Source organism: Ochotona princeps, chromosome 29, assembly GCF_030435755.1.
Source record: "Ochotona princeps isolate mOchPri1 chromosome 29, mOchPri1.hap1, whole genome shotgun sequence".
Lineage (NCBI taxonomy): Eukaryota > Metazoa > Chordata > Mammalia > Lagomorpha > Ochotonidae > Ochotona > Ochotona princeps.
The window spans coordinates 15,496,572-15,510,057 of NC_080860.1; the positions used below are offsets into that span (position 1 = coordinate 15,496,572).

At 48.1% G+C, this 13,486-nt stretch overlaps 2 protein-coding genes across 2 annotated transcripts in view; one reads left to right on the top strand and one right to left on the bottom strand.

Annotated features, from left to right (window-relative positions):
• The window catches only part of ZNRF3 (zinc and ring finger 3), a 152,136-nt gene extending 147,727 nt beyond the window's left edge, over positions 1–4,409 (top strand). Inside the window, exon 9 of the mRNA XM_058656510.1 lies at positions 955–4,409. Within this exon, the coding sequence (XP_058512493.1) occupies positions 955–998 (44 nt within the window). The 3' untranslated portion in view covers positions 999–4,409. The remainder of the gene's footprint in view (positions 1–954) is intronic.
• Positions 4,410–5,151: 742 nt separating this feature from the next.
• Positions 5,152–8,026, bottom strand: C29H22orf31 (chromosome 29 C22orf31 homolog). Its single transcript, XM_058656740.1, has 3 exons — positions 7,870–8,026; positions 6,451–6,903; positions 5,152–5,653 (listed from the first exon to the last, which is right to left on the bottom strand). The coding sequence occupies exons 1-3, from the start codon at positions 7,870–7,872 to the stop codon at positions 5,216–5,218; spliced, it is 894 nt and encodes a 297-aa protein (XP_058512723.1). The 5' UTR covers positions 7,873–8,026; the 3' UTR covers positions 5,152–5,215.
• Positions 8,027–13,486: the final 5,460 nt, after the last annotated feature.

Below are 13,486 nucleotides of genomic sequence, written 5' to 3' on the forward strand. Positions count from 1 at the left end.
TTTTTTTTTTTCAATTGGAAAGTCAGATATACAGAGAGGAGGAGAGATTTACTCTCCAAGTGGCCACAACAGCCAGAGCTGTGCCAATCCAAACCTAGGAGCCTCTTCCAGGTCTTCCACGCAGGTTCAGGGTCCCAAGGCTTTGGGCCGTCCTGAACTGCTTTCCCAGGCCACAAGTTGGGAGCTGGATGGGAAGCAGGGCCACCGGGATTAGACCAGCGCCCATATGGGATCCCAGTGCATGCAAGGCGAGGACTTTAGCCACTAGGCTACCGCAGCAGGCCCTTGCCCTTGTTGAATGCCATCTACACCTGATAACAGCCAGGTGTTCTTCCCCAGTAAGTTCTAGGCCCATCAAGTCCGTGTTTCCATGATCTGATCCCACCCCCAGACATTGCAGAAGATGGCTGCAGTCACAGCTCTTCGTCCTTCTTTGCACTTGAGCCAGAGTAGACTTTTTGTTTTTTGTTTTTTTAAACATGAGTCTATGTGTTTTCACTAGAAAAACTTGCCATTAGCCTTGGAACCTTCTCAGTGAGGCAGAACGCGTCCCCCAGTACTGTGTGTTCCAGCCCCTGCCTAGCTTTCTAACCCACTCCTGTCTGCTTCTCCCTGCTGGCTTCCTGCCCTGTCCCTGTGTGCCTCCTAAGTCCTCCTAAGCCCACGTCCCTCTGGGTTGGAACCTCTAAATTCTGTTAGTCGGGGTTGTCCCCACTGCCTCTGCCCTGGGCCTGTCTCTTTGGTGTGTTGCACTCTTGTGCCACCTAAGGGCTTCCAGAAGGCTCTGCAGGTCCAGACAGCAGCTGTGTTCTCAGGCCACATGGGACCTGTTTGCAGGCACAGCTCACAGCGGTGCACGGGCTCATCTTGCTAGGCCCTCCCTCGGTCCCTGTGCCCCTGCCCCAGGCCTGCACTGCCAGCGTCTCCCCCTGATGACTATTGTCTCTCTCCCAGGACCAGGACCTCGCCCGGCAGACCCCAGCGGCCCAGGAGCCTGAGCTCAGAAGGAGCTCTTCTCTCGAAATGGGAAACTGAATGGAGACTCCACACTCTGACTTCCTTCAAAAACAAAATTTATTTTTTAGCTTTGACAAACACGCAAAAGTGGTAATAAAGAGAGCCCTCCTTCTCAACCCAAAATGTGAGCCAGCTGTGGCAAGATGCCGCCCTCATCTGATCCCACCCCTCGTTTATCACAGCCCTCCCCAACCCCTTCCTGTGCCCCTGTTGGTAACATATCACCCTTCTGTTTTGTAAAGTGTGTGTGCTTGGGGTTCCGCGGTGTGTGGGATTGAGTTCTCTGCTCTTTTTTTTTTAAAGATATTATATGTAAATGTAAAGTTATTTAAATATATATTTTAAAGAACCCTAATCGCCAACTTTTGCTGAAAGAGAAAAAAAAAAGAATCACTGGTGCATTTGAATGACCCACGTCATGTGTAGATACTGTTGTCTCCCGCAGGGAGCTCAGGCCTTTGAAAAGCTCAGGGCGACACCTGCCTTAGAAAACCAACCAGAAACTTGAAGCCAAGCCAGTTGTCGATATGGGTACAAACGCCAAGGAGCCATGCTGCACTGCCTCTCCTGGGCATGTCTCTGGCAAGTTCCAGTGTCTAAACTGCAGGGACTCCTGGGAAGCCAAGCCTCTCTGGCGCTCACCGTCAAGACCAGAATAAGGGGGCAGGTGTGCAGCTCCGTGCAGCCAAACCATCACGCCTCCCCTTCCCCGCCTCGCCCCAAGCCCCAGGCTGGTTCTTGCCCAGAAGTCTCCATCTGTCCTTCTGGGTCATCTTCCTGAGGCAAATGACTGAGAGCCCAGCCAGCCCCTGAGCTTGGCAGAGATCCCAGTCATAGTAAATGGTAGTGTGTCTTGGGGCTGGGTAACTCTGTCTCAAAATCTGACCCCTGAGGTTAGAACAGAGGTAGCCCCCCAACCCCCAACCCAACCCCCTTCCTGGGTGGCCCTGACTTTGGCCTCCCGCCACTTGACTGCAGAAAAGGTTCGACCAGGGTGTGTGGGGCGCACATCCAGGAGGAAGGTTGTTTTGTGGTCTTGGTGTCCCATGGGGCTAGGCGGGAGTGGTCCCCACTGACCCAGCTGCGTGTGCTTGGAGATGGGGGCAGCCACACCCCTCAGCTGCTGCTGTTTCTGGGGCGGCCTTCTGAGGGACAAGGAGTTGGACCCATGGGGGCTCCACCAAGTTCTTAATGGCAGCCTTTCCCAGCCCATCCCACGCCCCCACGGGAGCCCTGCTTCAGGGTCCTTCAGCCCTCTGCCTCAAGGCTGAAGTTGCTCATCTCACTTGCAAGTGTCTACTAACCTGTCTGCTCATGCACTAATGAGTATTGGTTCTCCATGAGACAGAGAGGATCAGAGGGCTGAGACCCACAGGGTAGCCCTTTGTATATTTCCCCAGCCTCTTATTTTCTATGAAAGGAGGAGTTTTAAAGAAGAAGAAGAAAACCCAAAACATGTTTTTTGGGGTCTTTTTCTATTTATACGATGTTTCATTTTTTAAAAGGGAGAATCTATTTAAAGCTGTTTCAAATCAGGGATTGTCATCTTTTTTGTCCCATGTATCCCTTATTCTTAAAAAATTTTTTTGTTTTCGTTAGAGGAAACTAATCCCATTAGGCCTTGTTTCCACCGACCCTACATTCATTTTCAGCCAATGTTTTCCCTCCATCTAGAGAGTCTAGCCCCACCTTGTAGGTGAAGAAGTAGGGAGCCTCCTTCCTGTCCCAGGTGACCCACACCCAATTCCCAGTCAGGCTCACAGGCTTCCGACCAGAATAACTATTTTTGTTTTGCCTCAAGCGTGCAATGATGGACCCCTTTGTCATGGAGGACCTGACGGTGGTAAGAGGTTCCCAGCCTCCGGGCGGCTCTCCAGGGTTGTGCCCTGCACACCTGTTGGCGAGGGTGTGAGAAGCACCCAAGCTGCTGACAGGCGATCCGCGGACCGCCTTTGTTCCTGGAGCCAGGAGGAGCAGCTGCCCAAGACGGCAGCTTGCATTACGCGGTTTTAGGGCAGCGGGTGTGTGGCTTTTAACGCGCACTGCAAAAAAGCAGCTTCTCATGGTTGAGATTTTTGTTTGTTTGTGGTTTTGCTTTTTGTGTGTTTGCTGCTTTTGAGGCCCCACATATTAGTTGGCTGGTCTGAAACCGTACCCTGGTAGGGGTTTTCTTTTAGCCTGTTTGGAGGACTGCTCCTCAGTAGCCTCAAGCAGTAAATCTCAGAATGTGGCTCAGACTGGGCTTATTAAAATCAACACATCTGATTTTAAAAGAAGCACCATTGAATGCTCAGCGTTTACAGGTGGTGGAAGCAAAAACTAAAATTTTGGAACTTTAAATATCTACTACTGCCTTGGAAATCTGGGCTGGCTCATCAGACAGGGAGGATCCCAGGATAAGAGAGTTGGACCATCCAACTGTCTCATTGTGTCACCATCAGCTTCAAAAGAAATGTCTTCTTCAAGGTTGTCAGACTCCAGTAAGATGACTAATACCTTGTTTGGCAGACTCCCCAAACTATGGGACCCAGGACCACCTCATTCCCCACCAGAAACCAGGGTGTCCCTATGGCCCGGCCTGGCCTCAGTACAGCCCAGTCAGCACACGGAAGAGATCTAGAACCAGCTAGAAATGGAAGCTTGGATGTTGTGGCTGACAGGGTTACCTCTGGTTGGACAGAGCCCCCCTCCTCCTCTTCTCCAAGGCCAAGGGCATTTTACTCAAGGCCATCTGCTGTGTCACTGCTCAGTGCCCCAACCCAGCCCCCTCCTCAGCCCCTCCTCAGCTTCTGATCTCCACTCAAGTTCATGTAGGACCAATGCTCTTAAAACGAGATCTGAAAAATAATTATTCATCAGAAATATCGTTTTGTAAACAGAACTGCCTTTTTCTGTTCTTTATATGAACTCTTTCTATTGTGTTGGTCTAACAAGGCACTATTTTTAAATGTTTTCTTTAAAAAAAATTTTTTTCTCCCATAGCACTTAAAGATTTTGTAAAGACTTTGATGTAAAGATTTTGTAATAAAATGGTCTAAGGGCTCTTTTTTTTTCCAACATTACCATTTTAAAAAATGTTTTAAAAGCTAGAAAACAACATATGTATATTCTGTATATGTATAGCAGCACATTTCATTTATGGAAATATGTTCTCAGAATATTTATTTACTAATATATTTATCTTGAAGCCATGTCTTATGTTGAGAGTGTGACATTGTTGAAATAATCATTGAAAATGACTAACACAAGACCCTGTAAATACATGATAATTGCACACAGATTTTACATATTTGCAGACCAAAAAATGATTTAAAACGAGTTGTAGTCTTCTATGGTTTTGTAACAAACTGTACAAATGACTGTAAAAAATATATATACGATTTTATCAAGTATGTATGCCGTGCTGTCGTGACTGACAGAAACGTGATCCAGATGCAACAAGAAAGAGGTTTCATGGGGCCAGAGTTTCTGACTTCAGCTCACCCACAGGCAGCATCTGATGCCTTCCTTCTCTGTTATCAAATCGAGCCTACAGAGGAGTAAGGGGGAGTCCTGAAGGAGCACCTGCTGTAGGGCTTCAGAGGTGTTGTTGGCTTGCTGCTCAGCTCTGGGTGCAGAGCACCAGGGAAAATGGTGGCAAAGACTACAAGCCTAATGGTCTCCTGTTTTAAAACGGGATGCAGGATGCATGGAAACCACCAGCTTCCCCTGCCTGGGAGACTGTGAGACCCTCAAACCCTTGTAGGGAAAAAGTAAGCTTTCATCAGAACCTGCACTATGGTGTATCAGGTTAATAATCCTCTCTGCTTGTGGTGCCAGCATCCCATATCCCAGCTGCTCTCTGGAGTCCCAGCTGCTCCACTTCCTATCCAGCTTCCTACTCATGTGCCCTGGGAGGCAGCTGATGATCATTCAAGTATTTGGGCTCCTGGCTTCTGCCTGGCCTGGCCCTGAGCTGTTGTTGGCATTTGGGCAGGGGAACGAACTAACAAGTGGAAAAATCTTTGTTTCTCTACCTTTCAAATAAAACCCTCCAAGCCCTTCACCATAAAAGTTCAGCTAATCTACAGTGGACAAGGGACCTTGGGGCTGAGTGACTTTCGTGCCATGTGTGAGGCACTCTGAAATTGCACGGAAGGTACAAAGCAGTGTTTATTTTTCAGACGGTTACCAGTGAATATCCTAGTCCTGGGAATACCTATTTTTTGCACTTGGGCCTATTCTGGGGCACAGGCTCCTCCTGGACTGCCAGCCACTTCCGCTCCAGCAGCTGGTCCTTGTGCATCCCATCTTGGGGGACAGCGGCCTGGCTGCACAGAGCTTTCCAGAGCTTCTGTTTCACGGTCTTTCCCAGCTCCAAGCTGTACCGCTTGGGGGTTCCTGAAGGATTCCACAACATTGGCTCCACCACAGCATGGTATAGAGCCCGGTAGCCCTCGGCAGGGAGGCCATGGATGGTTAGAGTGTCCTCCGCTGATGGCAGTCGCCTGTGGGTTTCTGAAAGCGGTGCTCGGCCTTTGCAGGCTGCTGGCCAGTTGTCCCCACATGGTGCTTGGGTTGCAGTCACATGCTCCATGTGTCTGTCCCGGGCATCTTGGCAGACTGTAGCTTCTTCCTCCTTTGAACTGTCTTCCCTCTAGCCAGGAGGAAAGCAGAGAAGTCAAAGCTAAAACTTGAGAAGGAACATGGCATCATTATCTGGGATTGGCATCCCAGGGTCTTGGTCACAGCCACCGTTTGTCTAACCTGTGCTTAGGTGACTGAACTCTTTCATGTGTGTCATGGCATGTGTACCCCCTAGAAGTGGGTAAGGTCAGTGGGAGATGGTTTTAGGAAGTTGGAATTGGGTTTGCCCAAAGTCATACAACTGGAAGGTTAGTATCAACAGCTGATTGCTACACAAGATCCTAATTGTTTGCTTGGTGCCAGGTTCCATTTGGAAACCTTCTGTATGTATTAACTCAATCTTCAGAAGCAGAGATGGGAAACCTGACAGCCTAGCCCCAGGGCGTGCTCTGAGCTTGGCCACCCACCACAAGGTAAGGAACCTGGATTGAGAGGTCAGACCTCTGCAGATCACATTCACCATGTGGAGGGCCACAGTCACGTCCCTAGCTTACGTCAGGGCATGAGCTTGCACGATCTGTACCCTGGCCGTGTTTCTCACCCTTGTTTTCCCCTTCACCACCAAATTCCTTTTGTCTGTGTTCCATAAAACTAGGCAGAATATAACTTAACAGAAGTAGCACAACCCCAAATCGGGTGTGCTGCCCACTCTGTCATGGAGCGCCCCTCCAATCTCCTTATCCCCACCCTACCACCTGTTTAGGTGTTCTGCTTTTGGGAAAAAATTTCAATGTTAAGTGTTCTCAACCTTGACCTTTTTCCCTCTCCCTGCCCATCACATTTCTTCCACCATTGGCCAACATCTACCTCTCCAATGCCTTCTGCACGCCTCCTGCACCCACGTGAACTTGGCAGCCATTCTGCCAGCTGCTTGCTTCTGGAACGGATGGAGTTTCTCATCCTGACATGCTGGGTGACTTTAGCCACCGAATTGTCTTTGGTTTTTAATGTCTTCACAGGTGGTTTTATGTCTCCCAACTTGCATGATGCTGGGCAGCGTTGATCTTTCAGTTGCCGCCTGAGCAACAGCTTAACCAGAGAGAAGGAACTGGCAATTAGTGGGTTCTTCACAACTTCCCAGCAGGAGGCGGTACCTGGGGCTGGAGTCTGGATGTTCTCATTGGCACATGTCCTAGCCGCCCAGTCACTGGAGAAAACTGGTGAGTCAATGTAGCAATCCTGGAGCCTGGTGTTCAATAGGACGCACTGGCGGAGTCCATAGGTGAGGAGGGTGGGGTTTCGCCTCACATAGACTGGATGCTAGAATTATAAAGGAAGAAGAAATGACCAGGTCTCAAGCAGAGACCAGGGCTACTAGGAAGACAAAAGTATTAGTATCTTTGTATGGACCATTTTTGCCACATGGTTCTGAGAAAATCTTGCATATATATGTCCTCTCTCCTGCTCTCCAAAGCCTATTAGACTTAGCACAGAAGAGATGGTAACTATACAAATTCAAGGTAACATGCAAGCTCTCAAAGGACACTGCATCCTGGGGTCAGGGCGGATTCACAGGAAATATACGGCAATCCATTTTTGTTGGAAAGATAAGGCAATCTCTGGCAGAAACTGGGAGGCAGGGTCGTTGAAGACCTCGACATGGCAGGTTGGCATGGGCATAACAATAAAGATGCTGCTTGGGGAGGCTGCTTGCCAAATCGAAGTGCTTGCATCCAATGCTCAGCTCTGCTTCTGAAACCAACTTCCTGCCAGTGTGCGCCCTGGGAGGCAGCAGGTGATGGCTCAAGTAGCTGGGTCCCTGCCATGCAGGTGGGTGATCCAGACCAAGCTCCCAGCTTCCAACTTCAGCCATTGCAGACATTTGGGGAGTGAGCCAGAGGACAAGCAGCTCTGTCTCTTTCTCCCTCTCTGCCATTCAAATCAATATAAGAAAAATTAATAATTAAGGACTTCTGTAGCCACTTCTCATCCATGCTGCAGTGCAGAAAGTCCTGCCGCGTCTTGATCATGCTTTCTAAGCAGACTGCTGCAAGCGCCCCCCCAAAAAAGCTGCTAGCACACGTTAGGAAAATCAATTCTGAGTTCCCAAATAGCACAATTAATGCATGGGATTACCCAATAACAAAAGAATGATGTGGATACATTCGAATCACATAAAGTGACCTGTCTTTCTAAGAATTATCAATTACATATTTTAAAAAATGAAACCACAGGGCCTAGCATTGTGGTACAGCAAAAAAAAAGTAATAAGTAAAATCACCTTACCATATTTCAGTTGCCTTAATTTTTATTTTAGCTAGCTTAGTGGGGTAAGAAATATGTATTTTCTCTTTCTTTCTTTTGTTTTAGTTAAATATTTCTAGTCACCTGTCTTTCCCTGCCACAGTCGTGTGTGGGCAAATTGCAGTTTGTTTAAATGTTGGCTCATGTGCAGACAGTTTTGAGCCATTATCTCCAGTATTTGTGATGTCACTTTGGTTTGTGATGTGGGTGTGGTGGGTGTTACATCACCAGATTTGATAGTGAAATGATGTTGGAAGATAATCTATTTTGTTAGGCTTATAGCCTCAGAACCCTCTGAAGTCTTCATTTCCCCTTGAAGGGTTTGGGTGGGTGAATTTTGAAGGTCTATTTCTGCATAAAAGGTAGTGAGATATACAGACTTTTAAAAAACATTTATTTTTATTGGAAAGGCAGATACACAATGAGAAGGAGAAAGATCTTCCATATGTTGGTTCACTCCCCAAGTAGCCACAACGGCCAAAGCTGAGCTGAGCTGATCTGAACCCAGGAGCCAGGAGCCAGGAGCTTCCTCTGGGTCTCCCACGCTGGTGTAGGGTCCCAAGGCTTTGGGCCATCCTCTATTGCTTTCCCAGGCCACAAGCAGGGAGCTGGATGGGAAGTAGAGCAGCTGGCACAAGAACCAGTGCCCATATGGGATCCTGGCACATGCAAGGCAAGGATTTAGCCACTAGGCTATCACATCAGACCAGAAATACACAAACGTTTACAGGCATTGTGCCACAGTGAGTTAAGTCTCTGCCTGCGATACCAGCATTCCCTCTGAGCAAAGGTTCAAGTGCTGGCAGGTGCCCTTAGGATCCAGCTCCCTGCTCAATGTGCCTAGGAAAGCAGCAGAAAGCACTTGAGCTCCTGTTACCCACATGGAAAAATCAGATGGAGTTCCTGGCTCCTGGCTTAGTCCTGGCCAAGCCCTGGCTACTGCAGCCATTTGGAAACGTGAACCAGTAGGTGGAAGATTCTCTCTCAAACTCTGCCTTTCAAATAAATAAACAAATAAATCCATCTTAAAAAGAAAATCTGCAAGCCAGATCTGGAGATTCAGGTTCATCTTTCCATGAGCCAAAGTAAGGATCAAGAAGGTCCTGTTACCTACACAGGCCAGCCAGCTGCCAAGGTTAGGGACCAGAAATGAAAGACCACACTCCTGTCGTTCTGGACACTGTGTGTGTGTGTGTGACTCCTGGAACGTGGTTTGATTTTACATCCCATGGCAGATGCTGTAATTAGAGCTGTTGGCTGTGTCAGGAGCTGGAAACAAGAACAAAGACGCTTCTTCCTGGCAGCTCTTAGGCAATGCCTTTCTCCGGATCAGGTGCCCGTCCTGTTGGCGGTTAGGGCTTCTTCTTCTTCTTTTTTTTTATTCATAACAAAATGCCGGCGGAGCCTCCCTCCCCAGGGCGAGGAGAGGGAAAGGATGGAAAAAGCGAATCGCAGGTCTGGCAGGGGCTCCTGGAAGCACATGTGTTGCCTGTTTGAATCTTTTGAATGTTTTGTCCTGTCCTGACTCAGAGCCCTTGGGCCAGCCGACCGACCACACCACAGGCCACCGCTGCCGCCGCCACCACCACCACCACTGGCAGTAGCTAGACCCACAAGACACATGGCAGGACAATGGCGCCCATTCAGTGCTCAGTCCTGGCTGCCCCTCCCAAGAGGTGGGCCAGTTTTTAGGACAGGGTGTTGGAAGGGATTGGTCTCTTGGAAGGGTTTGTGAACGTCTGGAGATGGAGCTGGTCAAATCTTGGGAGAGAGCTGGCTCCCAGAAATGTGGAGCGCACAAGAAAAGTGTGAGTTCTGTATGGTCCACACAGATGGCCTGCTCTCTTCACTGCTCTTCTTTCCAGACACTGATGCAGTATATTTCTTTTCCTAGCCCTTTCACTCCAGAACCACGTCACATCTCTCTGGTTCACAGGAGGGCTTAGCCTGAGACAGAACTGTTTCCCCAGGAGGCCCTTGATACATATCTGCAAATTCAGGCAAACGCCACCTTCTCTCTCTTATCCAATGCAATACACATCTGTGGGCTGTGCCCCAACAGGTAATCCTCACCTTGCTAAGAACCAGCCCAGAGTGACTTGGCCTGTGCTATTTCTCCTACATCAACACTACGAGTATTTATCAAATGGTACACAAAGGCCAGGCATGATTCTAGGTACTTTACAAGCATCATGTCATGATAATGCTACCTATGTTCTGCTGGGTCTGGGGATGGTTTCCACCCCATGCTCAGGAAGAAGACATGGAGACATAATGAGTTCAAGAATTAGTCCTCAAGGCCTGTAGCTTGGAGCCAGAGATTGGACAAAAGCCAATGCTACACTGCCCTTGCTCTGAATCACTTGGAATGAGCACCATGGGGCCTTACCTCTCCTACCTGGTCCTACTGCTTACCATGCCTGGGCCCAATTCTGATTTTCTCTTTGTCCTGGAACTTTCTGTGGATTCAACAGATGAGCTGCCCAAGTTGGCATACAAACTCCAACTCTGAACAGGGAAATTAATTCAACCTCTGAGTCTCAAGTTACCTTGTCTATGAGCCAGGGATGGTAACAGCACCTACCCAAGTAAAGGTGAAATGGACAATGTCTGGGAAGAACTTGACATGCATCTTGCTCAGAGTGAGCATTCCCTAATGTTTTGGGCTGGGTATCTGGCTCAGTGGGTGCGGTGGCTATGTCCCACAGCAACTCATAACTCCAGCTCCCAACTTCAGTGTCCTGCTAACATATGCCCTCGAACACCAGGTGATGGCTGAGGTACTAGGGTCACTGTCCCCCACGTGGAAGAATCAGACTTAGTTCCAGGCTCCTGGTTTTGGCCTGATCCAACTCTTGATGGGGTAGACACATGAGGAGTAAAGCAGGCAGATGGGAGATCTCTGTTTCTGGTCTGGCTTGGGTATCACAGCATCTCTTTTCTCACATTCTGTTTTTATTAACCATTTGTCCAAGGACCTGCAGCATTGTGACATAGTAGGTAAAGCTACCATCTGTGATGCCAGAATCCCATGTGGATGATGGTATGTCCTGGCTGCTCCACTTCTAATCTAGCTCCTTGCTAATGGTCTGGAAAAGAAGTGGAAGACAGCCCAAGTGTTTCAGTCCCTGCTACCCATGCAGAATTCTTGTATAAAGCTGGTTTTGACCTGAACCAGCACTGGTCATTGTTGCCAACTGGAGAGCAAACCAGTGGATGGAAGATCTGTGTGTGTATGTGTGTCTTTCTCTCTCTGTAATTCTATCAAAACAAAATACATAAATTATAAATATTTGTCCAGATGATAAACGTGTTTCTTCGTAAGTTGTGGGAGTTTTCCAGAATATTCTATGCTTTTTGTTTTTCTTAAAGATTATTGATTTTTCCCCAAGAAACTGTTCAACCCATCTGGACAATAAGTAGCTGGACTCTATGCTTGGTATACGTTTGCAAGGAAAGAATCTTGATTGAATTTGAACTGTAACACTGCATCAAAGTGGAGGAATCCACCAGGGGGGAGGGGTGGGGAGATTCCCAGAGCCTATGAAACTGTCACATAATGCAAAATAATTAATAAAAAAAAATCAGCAAATCAGCTAAGTAAAAAAAAAAAAAAAAAAAGATTATTGATTTTGGGCCCAGCGCGATGGCCTAGCAGCTAAAGTCCTCGCTCGCTTTGAATGCCCCGGGATCCCATATGGGCACCGGTTCTAATCCTGGCAGCACCACTTCTCATCCAGTTCCCTGCTTGTGGCCTGGGAAAGCAGTCGAGGATGGCCAAAAACTTGGGACCCTGCACCCCTGGAAGAAGTTCCTGGCTCCTGGCTTTGGATCAGCGCAGCACCAGCCATTGCAGTCACTTGGGGAATAAATTATCTGATGGAAGATCTTTCTCTCTCCCCTCCTCTCTGTATATCTGCCTTTCCAAAATAAATAAATAAATAGATAAATATTTTAAAAAAGATTATTGATTTTGATTGAAAAGTCAGGTTTTTCTGAGAGAAAGAGCTTTCATGCATTGGTTCGCTCCCCAACTGGCCACAATGACTGGAGTTGAGCTGATCCATAGCCAGGAGTCAGGAACCAGGAGCTTCTTCCAGGTCTCCCACATGGATGCAGGGTCCCAAGGCTTTGGGCCATCCTCCACTGCTTTCCCAGGCCACAAGTATAAAGCTGGAAGGCAAGTTGAGCAGTCAGGATACAAACCGGTGCCCATATGGGATTCTGGTGGTTGCTAGGCGAGGACTTTAGCCACTAGGCTATTGTTTTGTTGGGATGCAAAGAGCTGATCAATATAAGAAGGTCCAGTCAGGGTGGGTGAGCGGCGACCTAGGAGGAGGCTGAGAAAGGTGGCTCCTGAGGCCACACCAGAAGACAGCTTCCACCTGGGCCAGCAGTGATATACGGATCCACCAAGGTTGAAGGGAGCTTATAACGCTCTAGAAGGCACATTCCTTCGTCCCCCAAATGCCACCTCCACAGTCCCCTAAAAAACAACCCCTCATGTCCCCTGGGCGCAACTTCCCTGGTCCACACTGTCTTTACCGGACCAGTGAAATTCTCCCAGGAGTGCTCCCAATAAAGCTTGTTTTAAGCTAAACTTTATTCTGTGTGGATTTCTGGTTCTGAATATGAATTTCAACCTTACAATCAGGAAAATGGCTAGTCTTTAACAGAGAGTGATCCTTACAAGGTTCACAATTAGGAAGTCAGGACCCAGCTGCTCTGGGGTTCTAAAACCAGGGCCAGCAAATCCAACACGCCGCTAACCAGCCCTTGATCCAGGGAACACAGGGCTGAGGTGGTAGGCTTCCACACTGCTGAGTCTTGTCCCTCAGTTTGACATCCTAAAATGTTTTTCTAGCCTTCTAACTCAGTCTGGGCAACCTGTATTTTCCTTCGATCACTTGGAGAGCTTGCCTACCTACCAGACCTAACTCATGTTTGTATTTAGAAACACACCTGTCCTTGTCTAACGGATTGCCAGGGATGCCAGGGTTTTTGTGCGGTATTTTTAGCACCTATAATTTTTCTTCTTTCTTCCTTTATTACTCACTTTCTTCTCTTCCGCTTCTCTAAGCCCTAATTCCCTTTTCTGGAGTCTCAGTTAACAGGGAATGAACCCATTTCCATTCATTTCTTCTCTTCTTCTAGTCACTGGACAAATTGACTTGCTTCTAATTTCCTCAGATGTTTTTGCTTTAGCAGTCAAGCCCGTAAACTTCCACACCCATGTGGGAACATATCTGAGGTTCGTGATGCAGAGGAGAAAAACTTGGGAGGAGAGGGAATTTGAAAAGATGCCTGAACTATGAGGCAAACACCGAAGACCCATGATTTAGACCACATGTGCTGAGCCGGCACCAATCATGGGCCAAAAGTATGTGAACCGATGGGGTCCTGTCTGTTCCCCCAGCCCTGGTCACCTGACCCTGGAAGCAGATAATTCTCATGCCCTCCATTTCCAAAGCAAGCCCTGCCCCAGGTTCCCAACCAGAGGCCCCAAAGACACCCCCAGCTCAGTTTGTGCAAGACCAGCTGTTTTCTCGCCACTCACCCACATTAGAACAAGCAAACCACTGCTTCTCTTGAGTTTTCC

What these genes read in the sequence shown, in the direction of transcription:
- C29H22orf31 (XM_058656740.1), bottom strand. An exon ending in GTGCAGAAGGCATTGGAGAG is followed by an intron (nt 5,654 to 6,450) that starts GTAGATGTTGGC and finishes CCTCCTGGCTAG; the next exon opens with AGGGAAGACAGTTCAAAGGA.